Source organism: Zosterops lateralis, assembly GCF_965231275.1.
Source record: "Zosterops lateralis genome assembly, chromosome: 1".
Lineage (NCBI taxonomy): Eukaryota > Metazoa > Chordata > Aves > Passeriformes > Zosteropidae > Zosterops > Zosterops lateralis.
In genome coordinates this window covers 147,573,320-147,597,290 of record NC_139762.1, presented here as the reverse complement: position 1 = coordinate 147,597,290, position 23,971 = coordinate 147,573,320, and the positions used below count along the sequence as shown (strand labels likewise).

General features: G+C 40.8%; 1 protein-coding gene across 4 annotated transcripts in view; it reads right to left on the bottom strand.

Annotated features, from left to right (window-relative positions):
* COL14A1 (collagen type XIV alpha 1 chain) overlaps positions 1-21,501 on the bottom strand; it is a 114,848-nt gene extending 93,347 nt beyond the window's left edge. For all 4 annotated transcript variants that reach the window (XM_083854837.1, XM_083854838.1, XM_083854839.1 and 1 more), the window contains exons 1-5: positions 21,453-21,501; positions 18,107-18,228; positions 12,367-12,483; positions 11,166-11,309; positions 7,958-8,044 (exon numbers count right to left, since the gene is read on the bottom strand). In XM_083854837.1, coding sequence (XP_083710963.1) covers positions 7,958-8,044; positions 11,166-11,309; positions 12,367-12,483; positions 18,107-18,194 — 436 coding nt within the window. In that variant the 5' untranslated portion in view covers positions 18,195-18,228; positions 21,453-21,501. The remainder of the gene's footprint in view (positions 1-7,957; positions 8,045-11,165; positions 11,310-12,366; positions 12,484-18,106; positions 18,229-21,452) is intronic.
* Between the last annotated feature and the right edge of the window lie 2,470 nt (positions 21,502-23,971).

Here is a 23,971-nt window from a genome sequence, read left to right as displayed (position 1 = left end):
CCCCCAGAAAGCTCAAGGAAACCCTGCTAGTAAATCAAATAATAGGTTGTGTAAAGGCATAGTTAATGAGTTCCATAGCCCAGGAGTTCAGCAAGCAATAAAAAAAATCATGACTAAAACCAACATTTGCAGTTACATTAGCCAGGATGAAGTGAGTAAATCTATGAAACACTGCCAATGAAGCAGAAGTTCAGAAGGTAGTCATTCCTGTGGCTTAGTCAAATACCTCATTTCACACTGTCTAGTAATACTTACTGAGGCATCTGACATTAACTAAACTGACAAGTTAATAAATTAGATAATTAGTCTCTTTTGTTGAATAGTATCTTAATCTACTTCTCTGTGGATTTTTCCTACTCTGCTTAAACATTGCCATTCAATAGCTATAAAACTATGAATGTCAAAGCTCATTTGCATCAAATGTAGCAGGAATGTTGAAAGAATGAAAATCAGTATATTTTTAAGCTTACCACACTTCTCATTTCTATCACTATTAGAAGACTGATTCCACCTCACGCCAAGAGCTATTAAAATAGAAACTACAGACAAGTATAATATAGCATTTTGAGGAAGGATATCCCTTTCGCATTGTCTAATAGGTGCATAGACTGAATGAAAAACACATTATTAAAAAAAAATCAGAAACATTTACATTGAAAGACTGTAGAAGTAACATAAATAATAACATCACTAATAATGTAAAACACATCAGGAAGTTCAAAAAAATTATCAAAAACTATCCCACCACAAAACATAATAACTTTGGATATGTCTGCACAGTTTCTAGAGGCAATCAAGCACTGGCAGATCACATCCACCTGAAAGAAACTGCAGCCATACTTATTATTACTGTCTGAGGTATCACAGACAGATGGCTTCAGGGCTCTTTCCAGGCCTCTTTTAGTACTTTATGATACTAAACCCTAAAAGAGCTACAACCTCAAAATTTAATATAGTATAACCAAAGTCTCTTCTCTGTGCATCACTGAGTAATGAAGAAAAAAAAGAGAGTGGAAACAGCATATATGAGAGGTAGCTGTGACTAAATGAGCAGCTATTGTTCATTGCATTTATAACTTGTATGAGTATATATCTGTGTGCATAATCACAATCATAACAAAAGTATCAATAACAATGTTAAATTCATTACAAGTCACTAATAATATTAAATTCTTTCAAAGGAAACCTTTATTTCTCGTTACAGATAATTTTTACCTCTTCCTCAAATTTAAATTAATTATAGTGCAGGACTATTGATTAAGGCACGTGAGGTCACTATTTGCTGTTTTTAACATAAGTTCAGGTTATATTACTTACATACAGATAATGTAACCTGACATCAGCACCTAATGCCAAGGTATGGCATCACACAGCTCATTACATAGAGCTTCTCCTTTTCTCTCTTTAAACCCCACTGTGATTTCTATGCTCTTTTTCACTCACACAGTACCTAAATTTTCCATTGCCAAGTTGTCCATTCTATAATCACGGACAACATATTAGTTATAAATTCTCTGTCCTAAATTTCTACCTGCTTGTCCTAGTCTTCCATAATATGAAACTCAGATCTAGCTTTTATTTTCAAGCAATTTCTCCTAGAGCTTCCTCTATATTCTGTTTGGGCAGGGTGTTGTAGTGTGCCCCTGATTTCCCTCTAACTCCCCACAGCTGGTTCAGCCCTTGAGAATGTTCCCACCACTTTTCCTGTCCATCAAGTTAACCCTGCCCTTCCTTCCAGGCCCTTCCATGTCAATGCCCAGTTGTCCCAACCCCGTACCTGCCCATCAAGGTTTACCCCTTCCCTGTTATCCGGAAAGTTCAATGTTCTTCAGAACCCTGTTGGCCCATCAATTCTGTATCCATCCCTTGGTACCCCTTATTGGTTATAATTCTTTGTGCCTCCCCTTGGAATTCCCCCCCAGTAAGTTCTCATTGGATGTTGTATTGTTCCACCTCTTGTACCACCCACCGTTTAAAAACTGCCGTACCCCTGAGATCCTTGCTCTCTCTCTCCCTGAGCCCTTCACCTGAATAAACCTTTAGCAGTGGAAGGTGCAGTTCCCCCAGGTATACTCAGCACCCCATAACTGGATTTTCATAGAAATTGGTGAAAAAACCTCACCTGCCCCTAATGGACTTCTCTGGGGTGAAACACAATTTTGATTTGGGAAGGCTGAACAAACTGCCATGTGCAGCGAAGACCCCTGGCCTACCTAACCAGTCATACTATATGACTCTATTACATACACTTTACAATGAGAAAGTGACTAATATTGTGATAGACACACATAAAAGCTCCTCTTTTATGGAGGAGCTTATTTTTCATTGTTTGAATGTCCACAGACTGTGTAAGGTTTATCCTGTGACATCTGATTCAGAAGAGAAATCTGACCCATACATGCTCTATGCTGTCCTAAATCATCTTGATTTCAGATTTGCATAAGAGAATTTCCAAACAGGACAGGTTGAACACTGTGCAAATTCCTTACTCTAGTAAAGCACTGATGGAGCACCTTTGGTATTGAGTGTTTGTGGCCAGGTTTGGCAGGATGGAGGCTGCAGGGGTGGCCTTTTTGAAAAGAGGCCACATGCCCATGAACAGGTGGTGGCACTTCTGGGAAAATATATTTAAGAAAGGAAAAAAAAATGCCCAATGAAGAATGAAGGAGAGTGAAAAAAAGTAAGAAACAGTAGAGAGAACCCCAAAGTCAGAGGACAGTGTGCTCCATGGCAGAACAGATATTCTCTGCAGTCTATGGATAACTACATGGAGAAAAAGATATGAGAAGATAGGAATGGAAGAGAGAAACCACCATGCCATAATGACAACCTCTTCACACCCCTTTTGCACCATTTGCTTCCTCTCTGAAGGGACTTGGACTGAGTGTAACTTGCAGTGATAATAAGGGAGGAGGAGAGGAGTCTGGGAGGAGGTCAAGCTGAGCCTGGGAAAATGGAAAGAAAAGCTGTTGTTTTAATGTTTGTCTCTTTTGTTTCCCACTACCCACATTAGCAAGTTTTTTAACTGGCAATAAATTCAGTAAATCTTCCCCCACTTGACTCTGTTTGCCTGCCATGGTAACTGGTAAGCAGTCTCCCTGTCTTTATCTCAACCTATGAACTCTTTCATTTCTGTTATTCCTCTTTTCTCTCCCATCCTGTGGGGGAGAGTAATGAGCAAGCAGCTAGGTGGGAGTTTGGCTGCAAGCCTACACTAAGCTACCACACCTCTCAACTAAAACCCCCCACAATCAAGTCAACAGGCATGCAGAAAAAAATGGCCTCAGTGTTTTCTTGTTTATATTAAAATAATATACTGGGAAGCTGAACCCAGTTCAGATACATAGAAGAATACTCTGCAGAAAACTATATAGTCATGTATTTGCCAGAGGATATAGTCAAAGCACTGATTCTCCCCTCCCCAAAGGGATTTGATTAGAGAATCAGTCATAGAAGCTCTCTGAGAAGCTGTAAAACATCTGAGAAGGCACAGAATGTATTAACCCCTGTCGCTGTACAGAAAAGAGCTTTGTACACGAGGGAGTTGGAGAGAAGCCAGGGTACAAGCACTCAATATCAGTGCTTGCTGAAAGAAGCTGCATATGTGAGCTTTTTCTCAACAGACAGAAAGAGGAAAGGCTTCTGACATTCACTCATTAATAGGAGTGTGCACAGCAGTGATAAATCACTAAGCTGAAAAATGACAGGTTCTCAAAAATATACAAAAGGAGATTCAAGACTTGAAAATGGTCATGCAGAAGAATTACAGAAAGTTTCTGGAAATCAAATATAAAGTCAACATTTGATGGTTGAGTGCTAGACATTAAGCCTGAATTAATTTGGCACCGTGACATTACTGGATATACACTGGAGGTTTGCTTCTGATAAGGGCACAGTACTAACAGCAGAAAAGTAGTAAATCTTTTTAAACTACTTGAATAAGTAGGACAGAATAGATGGAAAATTTTAATCTAGGTTGCTGAAACTGCTTTACTAGCAAGCCATACAAGCTGTTGACAGAGATCCATAAAGACAGAGTAAAACCCTCACAACAATTTAATTTAAGGACAGAAGAAGGAAGTAGATTTGGGAGTTCAGGAGAAGGCATTTACGACTCCCAGCAGTGCTCAGAGCCTTAGACAGTTAGTAATTAAATAGTGGACAGTACTACATAGAGTCCTCCAAACCACAGATGAAAATACAAGTGAAATGCTCTGGAACTACCTAGAATCATGAGCACAGGTTGCATTTCTTAGCAAAGAGCTGGTTTCTAGGAGCAGAAGGGTTATGGTGAGATCTTTGTCCCACTGAAATTGAAAGAGAAGTTTCTGGGGTTTATTGTGTGACCCTGAAGAAGGTATATTAGCTAAGCATTTATAAGCAACAAGTTTATATTATTATGTGCCTGTAGTGCCTTTAAGGAAAATCAGCAGGATACATGACTTATCATAATGCACAAATTGGAGCTTGTAATATTGAAAGAGTTCACACTCTTTTTTCATACTCACTGACAAGTACATTGATGCACTTTATTAGTTTTGTCCCAAAACAATGATTTTGGATTTTCTGGTTTACTAATGCATCATTCTGTAATGAACGGTGTAGATGTTCTCAGAAGGCACCTCTTTACATCAAAACTTAACACTCATAACTGGGGAATTATGCTCACCCGTCACTCAAGACAAGAGCAGAAACCACAACCACTGACAAAACCAGTCTGGGCAATGGTTGTTTTCAATTTGTCTTATGGGCAAAGATTGCTCTGGTTCTCAGGTAAGAAATTATTCTACCTAATTCAACCTGCCTGTCATCATAAAAGATTTTAAAAAGTTTGCGCAAACACATTAATAACACTCCCACTAAGTTCACAGACAACACCAAGCTGGGCATCAGTGTTGATCTGCCAGAGGGTGGGAAGGCTCTGCAGAGGAATCTGGACAGTCTGGAGTGATGGCCCAAGGCCAGTGGTGTGAGGTCCAACAAGGCCAGGTCCTGGGTCCTGCACTTGGGTCACAACAATCCCATGTTGGGGAACAGTGACTGGAAAGGTGCCCTTGGAAAAGGACCTGAGGGTGCTGGTCAACAGTGACTGAACTGAGCCAGTTTGTGCCCAGGTGGCCAAGAAGGCCAATGGCATCCTGGCCTGGATCAGAAACAGAGTGGCCAGCAGGACCAGGACAGGGATTGTCCCCTGTACTCAGCACTGCTGAGGCCAAACCTCAATTCCTGGGTCCAGTTCTGGGCTCCTCAGTACAAGGAGGACACTGAGGTTCTGGAGTGTGTCCAGAGAAGGGCCACAGAGCTGGAGAAGGGTCTGGAGCACAAGTCTGATGAGGAGCAGCTGAGGGAGCTGGGGGTGTTTAGCCTGGGGAAAAGGAGTCCCAGGAGAGACCTTATCCCGCTCTACAGCTCCCAGAAGGGAGGCTGTAGCCTGGTGGGGGTCAGTCTTTTCTGCTAGGCACCAAGAGACAGAACAAAGAGAAATGGCCCCAAGTTGAACCAGGGAGGATTCAGATTGGATATTAGGAAAAAATTCATCACAGAGAGAATAGGTAAATGTTAGAACAGGCTGCCCAGGGAACTGGGTGCAGTCACTATCCGTGGAAGAGTTCAACAACTGAACGGATGTGGCATTTCCTGAGATATTTTTGTGGACATGGTGGTATTAGGTCAAAAATTGGACTTTATGATCTTGCAGATTTTTTTCAACCTTAATGATTTTATAATCCTAATTTCTTCCGTAGTGTTAACTCCCAAGGCCTAATCAACTTGACCTAAGATATAAACACAGACACAGAATATGTCAGGGTTGCTATTAAATCCATCAAATTCAGATGTACACTAAATGGTTATGAAACCAATTAACTGCTGGCCTGAATTCACTTGGTCGTACTCAAATCATTTCCTGTCAAACATCTGCAGAGGATCAAGTTATTATTTATGGTTTTGCCATAAAATTTTGCACTTATTTCTTTAATCCATTTCTTTCAGACTTTTCCTTATTTCTTTGGTGCGATTTCAATTTGAGGTGGCACGGTCTTTATATACTAAACTAGGAAAGTTTTGATACCATTACTGTCTGTGTTTCAGTTCTGAATTCACTTCTACCCCAGCTACACATTTTTTGCTGATGCTGTTACTTTTGCCCAACATTTTCACTTGGAATCTCACCCTACTCCCACTGAAGTCATTCAGTTGGAATCTCCATCACTTTGAATAATCATTATACTGTGCAAAGCAGAGAAATATGCAAGTGTAAGACTAGAGGAAAAAGGCCTGTTACTTTACAATAATATAAAGCTGAGTTGGAAATAGGGCTAAACAAATTCAAGAATTCATTAAAATTAGAAAAATATTTTTTCTTTATGATCAGGTTTGCTGATCGAGAAACTTGTAAGTTTTGCCTCAGTTTTAAAGGCATACCCCAGTTTTCTAGTAAAACCAGCTACAATAAGTATAAGGCAGTATCATTTCACAAGTTCTGGATGGGGATGTATTTTGTACAAACTGTCCTGATGCAACTGAAGAAGTTCAGATGAGTAAAACATGGTGCAGGAATGAGGAAAGTGACTAAACTAAAGACTTCAAAAGTAAACATAAATCCTAAAAAGGGAGAGACTGCGGATCCAAGCTCCTCTTGCCAATTGTATTTTTGCCCTTACTCCATGAAAAAAACATAAATTCTCTCCTGGAGTCTGGCAGACACTTTCCTCTGTCTGTATTTAATCAACATTTTCCAAGTACAGGCCCAGTTCTCCCTCCTTCAACTTTTATCACTTGTCCTTCATTAAGAAGGCAAATCACATTTTCCTTCTCAGTTCTATCATTTCTTCCAAGTCAGCCTTCCCCTAGATATGATGTAGGAAAGATCACCTATCCACTACCCCATCATGCACTAGCAGGTACAACATGTCTCTTTAGTGTTGCAAACGCTAGCTAACATTCTTCCAATGCACCCAATGGAATCCAAGGGTGTTTTGGTTTGAGAAATGCTGTATGGAAACAAACTTGCATAGTGTTAATAAATACAACATGACAAAAATGTGTGGTAAGAATAAAAACCCACCGAAGAAAAATTTGCATGGGCTTCAAGGAGCTTTGGGTGAGGTCTTTGATATTTGCATCACTGGAGACAGATTTATATGGAAGGGGAAAATGGGATCCTTGAAACTGTCCAGTTTATTCACAGAGAGACTATTTAAGGTCATACCAAGCTCTTCATGTTCTGTATACCATAAATAACCACTAAAGGGAATAATTACTTTTGAGGTTACTTCATAAAGAAGATGCTATTTGAATTTTAAAATAACAGGAAATAGAGCTGTATATTAAGCTTGAAATTGATTTTTATCCATACTAGACAAACTTCTCATGGCAAGCAGTATCACATTTCACCAGAAGATTGTCCCCTTGCAACAGGACTAAATTAACTCCTTTTTTTCCCCCCTCCCTCTAAATGTTTCAAATGTTTTCATATATAGGACCTACACTAGGACAGACTCATCAAGTTATTATGAGGCTAATTATACAATAGTATTAATTTGACTTTAGGTGGGAATTAATACTGACAGTCTGTCGTACAGCCAAGATAAGAAGTTAATATATACACAAACACACTTGCATGATTCTTCCACCACTCAAAGTGCACCCATGGGGAAGTACAGGCAGTTTTTAATAACTTTAATATTATTTAAAATTATTTTTAAATAATTTTCATCTATTCATGATGGCATTTAGAACTTTATAAAAAAGCAAAGCAAAACACAGAACTAAAACGCAATACCTTTGTAGCAACTCTCCGATATTTCTGAAAATACTGTTTTTCCCCCTATTTAATTTAAGTCTGGGAATTAGATTTAAATTACTGACTTACAGAAAATCTCTACAATGGCCAAGTTAAATAAAGAAGCTGATTATTTTCAAAATATCACATAAGTCGTGTGTATTATGATCTGACCTTCTGGAGCTGGTTTACTCGCATTTGTTTTTTCTGGATCCTTCACCTTGGATTTACTTGTGTCTTTTCTTCTCTCTATGTCTTTAACTGTAAAGTAAGGGAGAAAAATCAATTAATCTAGAAACAATACAGTTAGAAGCATGTCATTTTCTTGATAAAGTAGTTGCACAGAGCATCTGAAGATGTGCTTAGGTAATGAGTTACTGTTTCTCTGTTTTCCCTCTCTCCCTTTGCATTTATTATTTTTATGGCTCTTTCCCCATTCTATCATCATTAAAGCTATCAAAACTGACTCTCTTCACACAAGAGAGTCCAAATAGTGACATCAGCACCTAAACCCATGCAGACAAGATCCCACACTGGAAGTATAGTCCAGAAAATTGGCAAAGCTCGCTGGGGAAAGTCCAGCAATGCAAAGTTCCACTCCAAGTCAGTCAATGCAAAAGCACACAGGCCAGCTGTTACACTGCCCTCTTTACAGAATCAGCTTAGATCCCATGCCCAAATCTGTATTCAGGGCACCAACTACTCCCCGGAGTGCAAGGCTGCTCCAGAGCTGAGACTTTGACAGTTTCCTGTTCCACAAGTGGGTGGGATACCTCCCACCCTTACTACATCCCAAATCTCTCACAACAGCCAAGCAGAACCCAATTTGGTTAGCAATTCCTAGTAATACATTAGGAGCCACTATTGCTCTACTAATAGTCTGAAAGGTTCTGAAAAAGTCATTGTTAAAGTCACATATTGGGAAGAAAAATTACCCTTCCCAGAATTTTCTTGAAATGCTAATTGGTATCCACACTCCAGCTGTCTGCCAGGACAGCCAGGAAAAGCTTAGAACAATAAAGCTGAGAATATCTTCCACTGAAAATAAAATTCTACTCCAACTACACTTCTTAGTTCATGTAAAACTGGATTATGACTGACATGCATCCAAGCAGGCACTCATTCTCAGCCAGGGCCAAAGTCTTTCTGCACTCCATCATTCAAAAAACCACTGTGAGGGCATGGAAGGAGGTTATTTGTCTCTTGACTATGTAAGAGAGACAGTGCAAATATTCTGTAATACACCAGTGGAACCAAAGTCAAATGGATTTCACTGATTTACCCAACAGTATGTGGAGTATCTGAATCAACCAGGAGCATTCCAAGTTCCAATCCAAAATATAATCACAAGATCAAGTTTTCAGGAAGACAGTGAGCCCCTGTCAAACATCTGAATGTGATTTTCTCAGTATGACAACCCTGCACAGAACCTACAGTGCTCACACTCCAGGTACAGAGGTGAGAACAAAAAACCTGAAATTCTGACTCCTTACTAAGGCAGCCTGTGAGCAATACTGTGAGTCAGGTCTGCCTTCAGCAAACAATTGTGAAGGTGATTTGGGAGCAAATTCAAGTCCACAAGCTTGCTGAGGAGCCAGCTTTTACCAAGGCAGGTCTTGGGTTATTAGCTGGGTTACAGATGACACAATGACACCAGGTCTTAGTCAGAAGTCTGGGTTTAATCTTTAACTGAACTAGACTCTGACTAAAACAAGAGGTGAAATCCCAGAATAAAATTGGCCAAAAAAAAAAAAAAATTTGGCCAAAAAAAAAAAAAAAAAAAAAAAAAAAGCTTCTTATCCTTCTAGGAACGTTCCTTTGAAAAAAGGCCAAGAGCAAGGCCAGTTAGCTGGCCTCCTCTAATGCTAGCGCTATTGAGGGGCAAGTCTCCAGAAAAAATGGTACAAAAGTCTGAAAATATTCAAAGGAGACAAGTTGGTCACATCCTGAAAGAGATTTCTGGAACTGTCAAAATTGTAACCGCATAGGAAGAGCCAAGACAGCAGTTTTACTCAAATATTTACACAAAGATTTTATCTAACATGTGTTTTTACATCTGCATTTTCAAAGGAAAAAAAAAATCCCATTGATCTTAGTTCATTAAACACTATGTATTAGAATAAGAATGTATACTTCGCTATATAAAGAGAAATACTCTTTTGACAATAAAATTTTATTGTAAGCTTGAGACTTCTTAGTGCATCAGTTAAAACTCCACAACATTAAAACCATACTTCCAATGCACTAAACCATATGATATTCTCAAAGCTCTTTATATATTTGACCTTTTCTCATCTCAAGAATTAGTGGCCACATGTCAGAGAACAGGGAAAAGAAACCTACAATACAGGAGAGCAAAAAAAGGATTTGCATATATGCTGTATCTGGTTTTATTCATGAAAGGCATCATGCTTTTAAATGAAACTCCAGCCTTAAGTGCAGCAAAGAGAGTATACTAAATAGAACACAATCCTCATATTCTTAAATCAAGTTGCCAGCTCTACTTTTCCTAAATGCCATTTCAAAAACAGCTACACCTAACATTGTAGAATTTGCTGTAGCCTTCTGTGGGCTTCTCTTTGATACTAAAGTTATCTGTGGTTTTGCAGGTTTCCTAATCAGGACAGAACTTAAGGTAGTAAATACACAGCTGCAGTGATGAAAAGCTAAAAGGACTTGGATACACACCACATTGAGTACTCAGCATATTTTATCTTGTGCTAGTTTTAAGAGAAAGTTAGTCTAGCAAAGACAGAAAAAATTAGTGTCAGAGAATTCATTGGCTTTCAGTTGTACTCCTACACTGCCACATAATCAACCAAATCTCCACTAATCATATTTAACATGTTTAAGATGATCAAGATAAATCAGATAAGATGTGTATATATCACTATGACATAGACATTAAGAGCATGTCTTGATCATATAAAAAATTAAATTTGCAAACGTATTTGACTGCTGAAGACCATTAAGAAATCAACCTTTCGTACTACTGAACTAGCATCTAGTTGCCAGTTGGCATGGCTATAACATTGTTTTAATAAAAAGCAAAATTTTTAATGCATCAGAGTATAGCACTTTTTTCTACTCACTGAAGATCCTTTCCATGAAATACCAGCTAATTTCCTAACGAAACGGGGAAGAAAGGTATGCCAATCCAATGGAAACAAAGGTTGCCCAATGCAAGAATATACTATGTAATCAATCTAGGTCTCCACCTGTACTTACACCATTTAAAATACATGGCTTTGATTTTTCTTCCACCACAGAAAGAACAGTTTTTCCATCTTTTTCCACCCATTTGTGTAAGACTTGTTACCATTTCAAAAGTTACATTAAATATCTTATACATTCTGTATGTGAGCCATAAAGAGACACGTACTTCTGAATTGGCCTTGTGCTGGCTTACTCTCCTTGTCTTCACTGAATGCAATGATCTGAAGGGCATAATTTTGGTCTGGAATGAGACCTTGAATAATTGCTTTGGTTGCAGTATTTTGAAGAATTAATTGATTTGTTTTTCCACCTATAGGAGAAAAGACAAAAAAAAAATTCCAACAAATATATAATTTTGTTTGCTTTTCTTATGGCACAGTGAACATAATGACTTAAAAATACAACAAACTCTACTTTGGCCTAAGCATTCCCACTTTTCCACTTCTGGGGCTACCCACAGAGCCAGGTCAGAGAACATCCCCAGAAAACCAACAAGATAGACATTCTAACCAGTTTTCTTAAACAGAAACACCCTTAAGATCAGAATTTGTATCTGGGCCTCATAAAACAGCCATAGTGTCCAGCAAAATCATTAAGAAAAAGAAACATTTTACAAAAATCTGTCAAGTTTGGTAGCATCATACTGACAGGTTTTCACTCTGTGATTGGCAGCCAATTCTGTACCCACATCACCTCTGAATACTCACTTTGCCAACTGCCTTTGGGCAAGGAAATTCTTGTGTGTAAATACAAACATTAAAGGTTTCTATGTCCATTTACATATAGAAATTGGATGTAAATATGTACAAAGATGTATTTTAGCTGTATGTTGAAACTGTTTCTGTATCTAAATTTAATTTCAAGTGTACAGAAGTAGGACTGGCTCTGTACAGCCACTTTGTTGTCTACCTTTTCAAGTTTTCATTCAAAAACTTTGCAAGATTGCTTGTTTTTGTTAATTCTTTCTGATCTTTTCCAGAGAGTTCACTAAAGCATAAGGGGCAATGAGATCCACCTTAGAGGTTGACTGAATTAGGATTCCAGTGCTTTCCCTTGAACACTTCCTAGACTTCCTTACATCTCACTGGAAGAAAGGTAAAGACAGATGATCAATGACAATTCCCAAAGACTACACATGAAGCATAACTAGCACTGACCCACTTCTGCTGCCTTAAGCATTTGATTCCCATTTTCTGTGCCTGACCACTCTCTAGTGAAATCAATCTCTTCTGTTGATCAGCCAGTACTTTATTATCCAAAGCTTGCTCACAATTTCTTCCTTGTGGAGGATGACATTAACTCTGAAAAACTTTTATGCCTTAGGAAGACAGTTCTTTCACCTTAAAAGAGAACATAGAGACTTTTACCTGAACTTGGAGTGACAAGAAGTTTATATCCAGTGAATTGCCCTTTGGGGGCTTTCCAGGAGATCTGTACACTGTCAGGACTCACTACACTGTATCTTAGTCTTGTTGGTGGGGAAACTGCAAGTTTGGAAAGAAAACAACATTTTAAATTCAAATAAAGACTAACCAGTTTTGAACAAACAAAATCAAACACATATAGGAAGACAACAAAAATTTTTAATAGTAAAGGATGCAAGTTACTTAAAATGTCACATACATCAGTTTATTAGTTTGTAAAATGACATCCCCAAGTGCACTACTTCCCTCAGACAGACCTTGTATTTATCTTTTTACAAAACAAACTAAACATCCTAACAGCAGAAGACAGAAAGACAAACAATGTTAGATGTTAAGACACTAGTTCAGCAAGCAAAGCTGGTAATAAAAATGCTCTTTGTTAATATATGGGAATTAAAATTGCTCTCTTGCTTACACTGACAATATGCATGACCTACACTCCTTTACCTCTCATTACTGTGGGCATTTCCCCACATTTAATGTCACCCAGGGCCAAATTTTCAAATCCTTGTGAGGAGAGAATAACCAAGAGAAAAGACAGGCATGCACAAGGCAAAGGGAACATCAGCTGCCCAATTTGCAAACCTGGCTTAAGCAGCAAAAACCTTTGCAGCTGCGAACACTGCTTCAGTCTCATCAAGACTGGCAGGCATGCACAGGCAAGTCAAAACAATCTAGATGATAAGTAAAATTTGGCTTCTATTTATATTGCGCCATCACCTAGGTTTCAAACTGAAGCAGCAGGTGAAATGAATAAAGCATGAAATGATTGAAAAAGAGATGATATATCAGTGAAGCAACCCACACAAGAACAAAAGGGAAAACTGCCCCTTGCTGTTACCATCATATCAGCAACTGTGTCTCTGCACATAAAGTAGTTTTTTACAGTTTTGCATCCCACTGCTCAGTCAAACTTCACTGACACTGAACCACACTCTACAAAACCTTTCCACTCTGCTTTGGGGAGGCACATCCCTTCTTCACTGAAGAACCACAGCACAGCAGCTGGCAGTGCAGCCTGGGGTATCCAAGGCTGTCAACAAGGGGAAATCTTCATATATTTGAACAGAGTTTGGCTCACAGAGAACAAACTGATCTACAGGGAAAGGCAGGCAGGGAAGCTATCCAGAGGCTGAATGACAGATGGGGTAAAAAATATTTGACACCTCCAACCTTACTCTCCTCTTCCCATTGTCTCCACAGCGTCCTGAACAGGCTCCTTTATTTCCTAAACCCTTGGTGCCTTTGCCACTACATCCTTAAGGTTTCTGTTAGTCAGTCTAAGAAATCAGGGAAATTAATCTGGAGCAGGCAAGTGGCAATTTCTCTTCCCCAGGGCTAAGACTGCTCTTAATTGACTAGGCTCATGCCCCCACAGTTTGTTGGTCCTTCAGATATAACAAATCAACAGTCTCATGTATTTCTGAGACTCAAAGATTACAGCACATGGAGCATCTGAGTCAACAGGCAGAATGTGCTGGCCAACAATCTCTGGCCTCTCCATTTGACCTGCTACAGCCAGTACAGCTCTGGCACCACCAGCAGCCAAAGACCTGTCCTGAACCAGTAACTTTTTCCTACATGCTACTTTTTCCAGCAGCTTGGGGCCAGAAAGAAGGGAAAAGGCAAGCTGCAGTTTTTTTGAGATTCAGGGGTGCAAGTTTCTTCATGTCATCTGCTATTAAATACATTTTGGCTCTTAGAAGTAAGAATCTGAAGGCTTAGTTCAAGAGATACATTCCCTTGCATCCAGCCTCTCATTCTGTAAGTGGCAGTTTTGTCAGACCAAGGGCAGGTTCTGCAGCTCTCTTCCTTGAGGGACTTAACACCAGAACACAGAAAAGAGAGTACCCTAGTACCAAGAACAGCTTAGCAACACCTATGCAATCTCCAAGACCTCAGAGAACAAGCTCAAGAAGTGAGGCAAGGGGACAGAAACAGCAGGCAGCACATGAACTCCATACACTCAAAGCTTTCTGTTTCACAGCACTGGGCTTACACCCAACCCATGAATTTCCTTAGTTGCTGGGCACAATCTTGCCAGATCTCATCTTCAGTTTGCCTGTCACCTCCCTGAAGTTTAGTAAGAAAGGCTACGAGCAAGATCAAGTACAGGAATCGCTGCAAATACACCATCAGTTCTTTGAAAATTTGGCCCTCCTACTGCAAAATGTTTTGCCAGGCAGGTTTCTGCAAGAACATTCAGCATGCTGTAATTGTAAAAACATGACAGAGACTATGGCAAAAAGTTTTTAAAGCCAAGCAGACTGCAGTTATGGATTACATCTTTTAATTCATTCTCAGATTCATTGTGTCTTTGAGCTATACATAAATCACAATAAATTGGGGCTGAATGAACAGGAGTGACAAATCCTAGAATACCTAGAAGTTTGCAAAAATACAATTCCTTTTATTATTTTGCTTCAGGAATAGAAAATAAACTTTTATAGAATGGCTGTATGCAAGTCTGAAGATGCTGCAGATTTTACTGGGATTAAGTGGTAAATTTGTATGGGGATTAAGAAGCAGAGCAGAGAGCAATGAAGTAACATCAAGGATTGACAAAAAAACCCCAATCATGTCTTAGAATTTCAGAGTTCACTTTCTCTGCCATCTTCTTCCTTTCTCGTCATTTCTTTCCATCCTACTTTCAACTTGACAGTTTCTGAAAGCACCTTGTAACAAAGAGGCATAGTTCTGGCCTAACTGCTATTAGCCATCACCAAAACAGGTAAATATTTGAGCCCCTAAAAAACAATGACAGACCTTACAAGCAAAGAAGGACACAATCACCAGAAGTTTTTTTTTGTATACTACAGAGTTACAATGTGAAAGACTAGAAAAGTTGTGCCAGAATAGTCTTTACATAACTAGTCAATTTTCAGTGGGTACTTTTTTGTATTAAAGACAGCAGTGCAGTGGAAGGGACATTCCCACACAGCAATACACTATAAGAAAGAAAAGAATTATTTACTAGGCAGATAATCAACTGTGTCTTAGTTGTGCAAAGACTAATGTTCTGGCATAGAAAAGTACATATAGCTAAGGAAGTTAAAAATCTAACACTCGAACAGACAACAAAATATTGATGGGAATTACTACGCATTCACCAACCTGCAGAGGATATCTTTATTTCTTTGGACCTTTATTGTCTGTGGAACAAAATCTCACTTCTTGCAGAAAGGGAAAAAAATTAATCCAAGCTGAGTCAGTTAACTGATAAAAATCAGTAGCTAGATCTGGTTAAGTGGTTTTACAGGAATGCAAAAAAAGAATGGCTGTCAGCAACATTAGAGCAGTCATCCAAAAGAAAACTGACAAGTTCAAGGCTTTGGTTTATTCACCAGGTAAATTAGCACTCCAAACACATAACTCTTACAGACAACTAAGGAATGAATGTTTTCAACTCTTACTGGAAAGGAAATATACAATAAATTGCTTATGGATAATTCTCCAAGACATCCAATAGTCTAAGTTTGGATACTAACTAAATATTGCAGCTTTCAATTTACTGTTGTCATAAGAATCGAACAAGTTAACATGCACCACAATTACTTAGCAATTACAATAGTATTACATGAAAATCATTGCCACACAAAGAAAAGTTTCCATTTTTAAATACAGAACAACTCCCAAAGAAAGTGACTTTATGAAAAATTCCCAAGTGTTGCTTGCCCAGCACTATTTTCATATACTATAAAAAAACACAAGTAGACAAACACTGTTATTTATACATTATATTGAATGGGGAAGAAACCACAGTACTGAAAAAATAATTGTTGTTGAGTAAAGACCAAACAGCGCTATGTGGTTTATAAGGCAATAGGGCAAAAAATTAGATAGAACCACATAGCTCCTCTGAAGGGATAATTTGTAGCTTCAGGCGTGTTGGCTTCAGTCTCACAAACATACTCTCCTTTCCAAGAATTCACATTACACACCTTTACCTGAGCATCTTTGCCAAAGGAAGGAAACACAAGCTGGAACTAATGCCAGCTCTTCCTACACCTTGACAGATGTACAGTTGATTAAAACAGACAAACAAATGATACAAAATTGTAAATAGTTAACCAGCTGCATGAAGTGCTTACTTCAAGAGGTGGCAACCTCGAGAAAATAAAGAATTTGAGAAACATCTCATTACTTTTAGTGTACCAAGAGATTTTTTTTTTCCTGTGAACAGGGAATAGAGACTTCATATCACCTAATTCAATAGAGTAACAGTCATTTTGGGCTAAGGCAATGGTCCACTTAGCTTAATATCACACTGCTGACAGCATTCCGAAGCTGATGCTTGCTGAAAGAGTCTAAGAACAAGGGAAGTATTGTTCTTTTTTCATCAAGTACACCAACTCTGGCTGCTGCTGGTGTGATTACCATGGAAAAAAAAAACCCTCTCTGACCTTCATTTCATTGTGTTAGTATTAAAGGGAGAAAACTCTCCAACTATAACTGATTGAATCAAAGTTAAAAAAAAAAAAAAAAAAAAAAAAAAAAGCAGAGAAGAATATAGTTTTCCAAGATCAAGGAATTTCACAAAACTTTCTGGAGATGGATCTCGATCCCCAGTCCTGTTTTCCAAATCTTAACCATATGGATTAGGACTGAAATACAGAGAAAAGACTAACCATATGCTTTGCTTTATTGGCTCATTAAGTCACAAACATTCTGGACCTAATTTCTGACCAGAATGATGCACTGAACATCAGGAACATATATTTCTTGATTCACCTCACATCGCCAACATCAAATATCACAGCTTACATGTGTCCCTAAGTTCTGGGAGAGGCTTGCAAAACGCTTACAAATTTCCAAACATCCAAGATGGTATTCCCCAGCACTCGAGTGCCACGCAGACTGGACAACACTGCTACTTGCATTATCAGGATTTTGAAAGCCTCACGGTTCCAATAGTCTCCAAATGTGCTCATGAATAATACATTATACAAAATGCTTTAAAAGACCCCAGGATCCAATTCTGCTCCTGGTTATGCCCATGCAATCTCATATCAAAGGGATTACATGAATCTAAAGTTGAGAGAAATGCCTTCGTTTAGAAATCATAAAAACTCATTGGTATTCTTTCTCCCCCCTTCCTCAAGCAACAGGATAAATTTTCTCTAGCATTCAAGACATTGTCAATACAATCCAACAAGTATGTAAGCCTAACAATCACAGCAGTAACCTTTAATACTCATAAAGGAGATTTTCATTTTAAAAGCTGCAGAACTAGTCTGTGACACTTAATAGATCTGTGCAATATGGAATGATATAAGCACTACAACAGCTACTGTTCCAAAAGAGAAGAAAAGACATATTCCATACAAGCTTCACATCATAGCTGATCCTTCAAACTTACTTGATTATGTAGAAGACAATAAGAGCCATTTCTGATAGGGAGTTTCATGCAAATAGGAGTAAAACCTTGTTGTGTGTAACTCATTTTGAGACATGTGAATTTGCACAAATATTTATGCTATTTGAGATACTGGGTTCAAAGAGCACACATGAAGATGCAGTTCTACTCCCACCTGCTTCCTGAGCTCAGCAGCAAAATTCCTGCTTCATTTCAGTATTATTGGATTTGTATCCTACTAAGGAGGAAGTAACACTTGCATTTGGAATAAAAGGGGTTTTTCTGCACATCAGAGGGAAAAGCTCCATCTTGTCATTTATGACTTACCTTGGCCCTGGACATCACTGATGAAAAAAGCTGTGACAGCTAGAAAAGCCAGGAGAAAACAGCTCTGTATCTTGTATTGACAAAACATCTTCTTCCCTTCAATAGACACAGTATCAGCAGGTCTGAAAACACACGGAACAAAGACTTACCAAACAGACAAAGAGAAGGCATCTACTTTAATGAAAATTGTGGGGAAAATCTGGATTTGATTAAAACAAACAAACAAAACCCCGAGCAAACAAAACAAACAAACAAGAAGGAATTACTACAGACATCAGTGGAGACAAATTCTCCTGGCAGCAGTTTTATGACCAAAGCTCATTTTACCTGAAAGGGACAAAGAACTCTTCTTGGGCTACTCAACATAAACTTGGCCCACATAAAAACAAATGGTATATTCTTTGCTAATCATACACAAGCATTGGAAATAGAGTAAGATGTAGATAACAAAGTACAACATGTTTTTCTATACAAACCAGTTTTGTAAGAACCTTATCAAGATATCTGTGGCAAAGAACTCTGAAGCTTTTCTAAAAAGACAGAACTTTGTTCTGAAGAAACTCACATCCTCTTCCCATTGTCCATTTTCTACTTTATTCAGCTTATCTGTACTCTCTGCTGTACTATCTGCACCTACAGTAGGTAATATCATGGTCAAAACCATTTACACTAATTTAACCAGTTAGGAGAAATTAACATTTTAGAATGCAGCAGTATATGAACACTAAAGGCAGTCCTGGGTGAACTAGCTGGGTTACAGGAAACAATTCTGGTGCCAAAGAGCAAGTTTCACAATGGGTAATTTACCTGACCACATAAGTTAGCTTAAAAACAGTACCAATCTCAAGATACATCAACATGTCCCTAGCACCATACTTATAAAGATTTCTCTTTCATTCAACTTTACTGCACTAGTTTTAGACAATTTTCTGGGCCAAGAAAGTGATTTTTTGCTGTCCTCTCCTGTAAAAATTCTACAGGCAAAACAAATTAAGATAATTAATAGTAGATTTCTTACTGTCAGCAAAGGGCATTTAAAGGTTTACTTAGGTAAATATCGGTTTATGTATTTCTGTTTTGCAGGTTTCTCCCATTTACCTCCTCTGCCATTTTCTCTACTATTCCTATACCGTAATATATATATATTCCTATACCGTTACTATACCGTTACTGTATTTACCTTCCATGTTTTCCTTATCTTGAAGGCACATAGCAAGTGGTTCATCCACTATCTAATATAAAAAGCAGGCTGAAGTACCTCAATCATTATTAAACAGAAGATGATAAGACCTACATCCCCTTCTCTCTCTGAGTATTTGCATCCTGCTATACTTTTCCCAGGACTTGGTAGGTCTACTGTCACAAATCCCAGTCATGAATGCTTGATACAACTGCTAGAAATATATAGGGGAATTGTACATTGTAAATTCCATCTCCATAGGAGGTTATCAAAGTTTTAACCAAATTATCAACAAATTTCACATTACTTAAACATATATATTTGAATCCATCTCTTATAGTATAAATATCTCAAGACAGAGGAAAATAACCTAGATCCCAAATCAAAGATGTGCACCAGGGACTTATATATTGCTATGCAGAGTTCTTAGACCCATCCTCCAAATAGAATTCAGAAACCTGTGCAACATTTCCAGGTTTCCTACTACATAAACCAAAGCATCAAACACCCAAGGACCACAGTGAGCAGACAGCTGGCTAGTGGCAGGCAATAGGAAGAACTGAGAGTATCCCAAAACAGGCAGAAATCCACCTCTTGTGCATCTCATGTTGGGTACTGATGCTTCTACCCTCACTCTAGAATACAACCTGGATCAAGTAAATCTTCACAAACTCTTCAAACAACAGCAAACAACTCATTCTTCCAGGAAATTACCACTGTTGATGTGTGGCTTGCCTCCCATAATAACCCAGACGTTAAAATACTCACTCACAGGGATGGCAAAATTCCCCATCTGCTACATTTGATATAAACCCACCTCCAAAGCAAGAGCTATAAATACTAACTGACAAGTAATCCTGTGTTAGAAACATTCTCCACTGTTGTTTTTAGAGAAAAGCCAAAGAAATGAGATTCATTGGAATAGACACAACTGGAGCTGGATCAACCACACACAAATTCACCTCTGCAATGAGCCGCACGTCAGGATTCGTATAACTAGGAAAGGAAACTCCTGTCTGCAGCCACCTTGCGGCTGACATCGTCTGGGACTAAAAACGAATATCGTATTCCTTTTTATATATATTTTTTTTATATTTCACCTTTTAGTAAGTATGTGGAAAATAAATTCTCTGCCAGACTAGGGCTAGGAGCAGAGACCAAGCAAGCCAAGAACATCCCCGGAGCACCTCTCCCGGCTGGGTTCCAGGATCCCTGGCACGGGCCTGGCCACAGGGGCACACAGGGCACAGGGGAACACAGGGCACAGGGGCACCACAGGGCACAACAGGGCATCTTCTCCTGAGGGAAGGACGGGCCCTGGAGAGCTCCGGGCGGGACAAACGCGGCACCTCCAGCCCGGATAAGGAGGCTGAGCCGCCTCCCCGGGACGGGAAGGTCTTTCTGGGTTTTTCCCCTATCTCGGTGTCTCGGTGCAGGGCGGGAACAGGCTCACGTTCCTCGGGTCGATGCCCCGCTGGGCAAAGCCTGAGCGCGACCCCGCAGAGGGAGGCGGAGGAGGGGATGGGGACCGCGCTCTCCGCTCGCCTCCCCACAGCCCCGCAGAGCTTCCACAGCCCCGCAGAGCTGCCCCAGCCTGGCCAGGGACCTCCGGCTCCTCTTCAGGGCTCCCCACCACCAGCAGCACCCCCCGTGTGAAACCGAGCGCCGGGTTGAGGGAGGGACAGCGGGGAGCTGGCTGAGCTGGGGCGGGGGACGGCCCCGGGAGAGCCGGGGGATGCCGGCAGGCACTGGGGACACGGTGGGATGTGCCCGCCGGCCCGGGCAGCTCCGCGGAGAGAGCCCCGAGAGGAGCCGGGGCGGAGAGATGCCCCGACACGGAGCCAGGGAGGGAGGGAAGGAGGGAGGGAGGAGGCGCCGCGGCGGGACGGGGGAAGCAGCAGCCAGAGCCTCCAGCACACCAACAGCGTGATTGGGTTTTAGTCACTATCAGCTATAAAAGTAATGCCTCTGGAGGGGGTTTTCTATAGGGGTTTCCCCGTCCTAGCCTGAGTTCGCCACCTTCCACTCCTCTCCATCTCCTCCTGCCTCGCCCCATCCTCCCTCCCGGCTCCGGTCCTGCGGGGCAGGTGGATGGGAAGCGCTGCGGTCCCGCCCCGACCCCCGCCCGGCCCCTGCCCTGGAGGGGACAGGGCAGCGCACACCGACCTGTGCGGGCACCAGCCGGGGCGCCCGGCGGGCGGTGCCCGCTCCTTTCCGTGCGGGGCTGCGGGTGCTGGGCCGGCTGTGGAGAGCCCTTCCCGCCCCGCTCCGCACCCGATAAGGCGAGAGGGCTGAGAAAGGAGGCGGGCAGTTATAGAGCAGAAGGTGGAAAGAAGGGGAGGGGGAGGGAAGAGGCACAAGCGATGCCTGCGGTCCCACCCTCCGCCCCCAGCCCCATCCCTATCCCTGGGCGGGGGCGCGGCCAGGTGCGCGGGGGGCAGGGCCGGGGGGCCTTCCACGGGCAGGTGCTGGCCTTGCCAGTGTCCTCGGGCTGCTGGGTCTGCTATTTGTTAGCTCATTTTCCTCTCTCCAAAGTTCCCCATTCACTTGGTGTATAAATGATTTAGAGGCTGCCCACCCCGCGGTACGACTGGGAATGCAAGTATTCCCCACGCCGGCTCTTGGGACGTGTGGATTAGTGACTCATCCGGGAAATATTTATGTGAAAGTGTTCCAACACTTTTCTGGCTTAGTACAAACCTTGATTAAAAGCGTTGTAGTACGTACCTACTTTTTTTTTTTTTTTTTTTTTTTTTTTTTTTTTTTTTTTTTTTTTTGGCCATATGTATAAGCCCTGCAATGGTACATGGAATTGCAGAATCTATATTCTGTGTTTCCATAGAAATATGAGTTGCACTCTGGTATATCCTACTGAGTTCACAATTAAGGCTACTCTTTGCAAAGTCTGTAAGTCCTGAGAATTTAAGAGGAGAATGAAAATATTCATTACAATATGTCTGGCCATCTGTATAAAATTACAAATGAAATCGCTGAAGGGCTGAAGTTAAGAATCAGTTGTAGGTGATACAGAGATGTGCATTCTCTCTTAGTGTAAGTAGGAGCCCCTTCTAGGGAAGGAGAAGGCAGTGAGTCACAGGGGGATGACTGTGACTAAGTGTAAAGCAGGACCTTCTGTTGCTGAGTAGGATTCCCAGTCCTGAGGATTCTTGTCCGAATTCACAGATGTCTTTCCAGTTAAACTGCAGAAGTATTTGAGCTTTAAAGGAATTCTTTAAGTCCAGTTGTTTTCGATAGCAAAGGTTCAAAACAATTCCTAGATCTAAAAAGCATCTACCAGATTCCTAGATCTTGTCACCTGCAGTTATTCTATTGCACTGCCATCTGTCTGAAACAGACAACACTCATACCAGCCAAGAAGAGCAGCTTGCAAGATAACAATTCTTCTGAAAAAAAAAGATGTTCAGGTCATTGGTGTTAAATATGATACAGTTTGTGCCTCTTTCAGTCCCTAATTTATGTGTTTAGCTAAACATTAATACCCTGAAGAACAAGAAACAGCTCATAGAATCATAGAATTATAGAATATGCTGAATTGGAAGGGCCCATCAGGATCATCAAGTCCATCTCCTGGCCCTGTGCAGGACTCCTCATGACCCACAGCATGTGCCCAGGAGCATTGTCCAAATGCTTCTTGAATTCTGTCAGACTTGGTGCTGTGATGACTTCCTTGGAGAGCCTCTTCCAGTGCCCAACCACCCTCCAGGTAAAAAAACCTTTTCCTGATACCCAAATTAAACCTCTCCTGACTCAACTCCACGCCATTCCCTTGGGTCCTGTCACTGGTCACGAGAGTGAAAACATCATTTCTTGACCCTCCATTTATGCTTTCAAGGAAGTTGTAACCACAATAAAGTCTCCACTCAAGTCCCTTTTTCTTCAGAGAGAACAAACAAAGTGACCTCAGCTGCTCCTCATACGGCTTCCCCTCCAGATCCTTCACCATCCTCATGACCCTCCTTTATGACACTCTCTAAGAGCTTAATGTCTTTTTTATACTGTGGCAGCCAAAACTGCACAAAGGACTCAAGGTGAGGCTGCCCCAGTGCAGAGCAGAGCAGGACAGTCCCCTCCCTTGCCTGGCTGGCAATGCTGTGCTCAGTGCCCCCCAGGACAGGGTTGGCCCTCCTGGCTGCCAGGGCACTGCAGACTCATGTTCATCTTTCCATCAACCAGCAGCCCCAGGTCCCTTTCCATGGCACTGTTCTCCAGCCTCTCATTCCCCAGTCTATACACAGCCAGGGCTGCCCCATCCCAGGTGCAGAATCCAGCACTTGCCCTCGTTAAACTTCATTGGTGGTGACTGCCCAGTCCTCTGGTTTGTCAAGGTCTCTCTGCAGGGCCTCTCTGCAGGGCCTCTCTGCCCTCGAGGGAGTCAACAGCTCCTCCCAGTTCAGTGTCTTCAGCAAACTTACTTAGTATTCCCTTGAATCCTGCGTCCAGGTTGGTAACAAAGATGTTGAAGAGAACTGAGCCAAGGATGGAACCCCACTAGTGACAGGTCACCAGTTTGATGTGCCCCATTCACTGTAACTCTTTTTTCCTGACCTGTGAGCCAGTTGCTTGTCTATTACATAACTCAGTTACCCAGCTGTGTGCTGGGCAATCCAGAAGGATTCTATAAGAGACAGTATCAAAGCTTTGATGAAGTCCAAAAAGATTACATT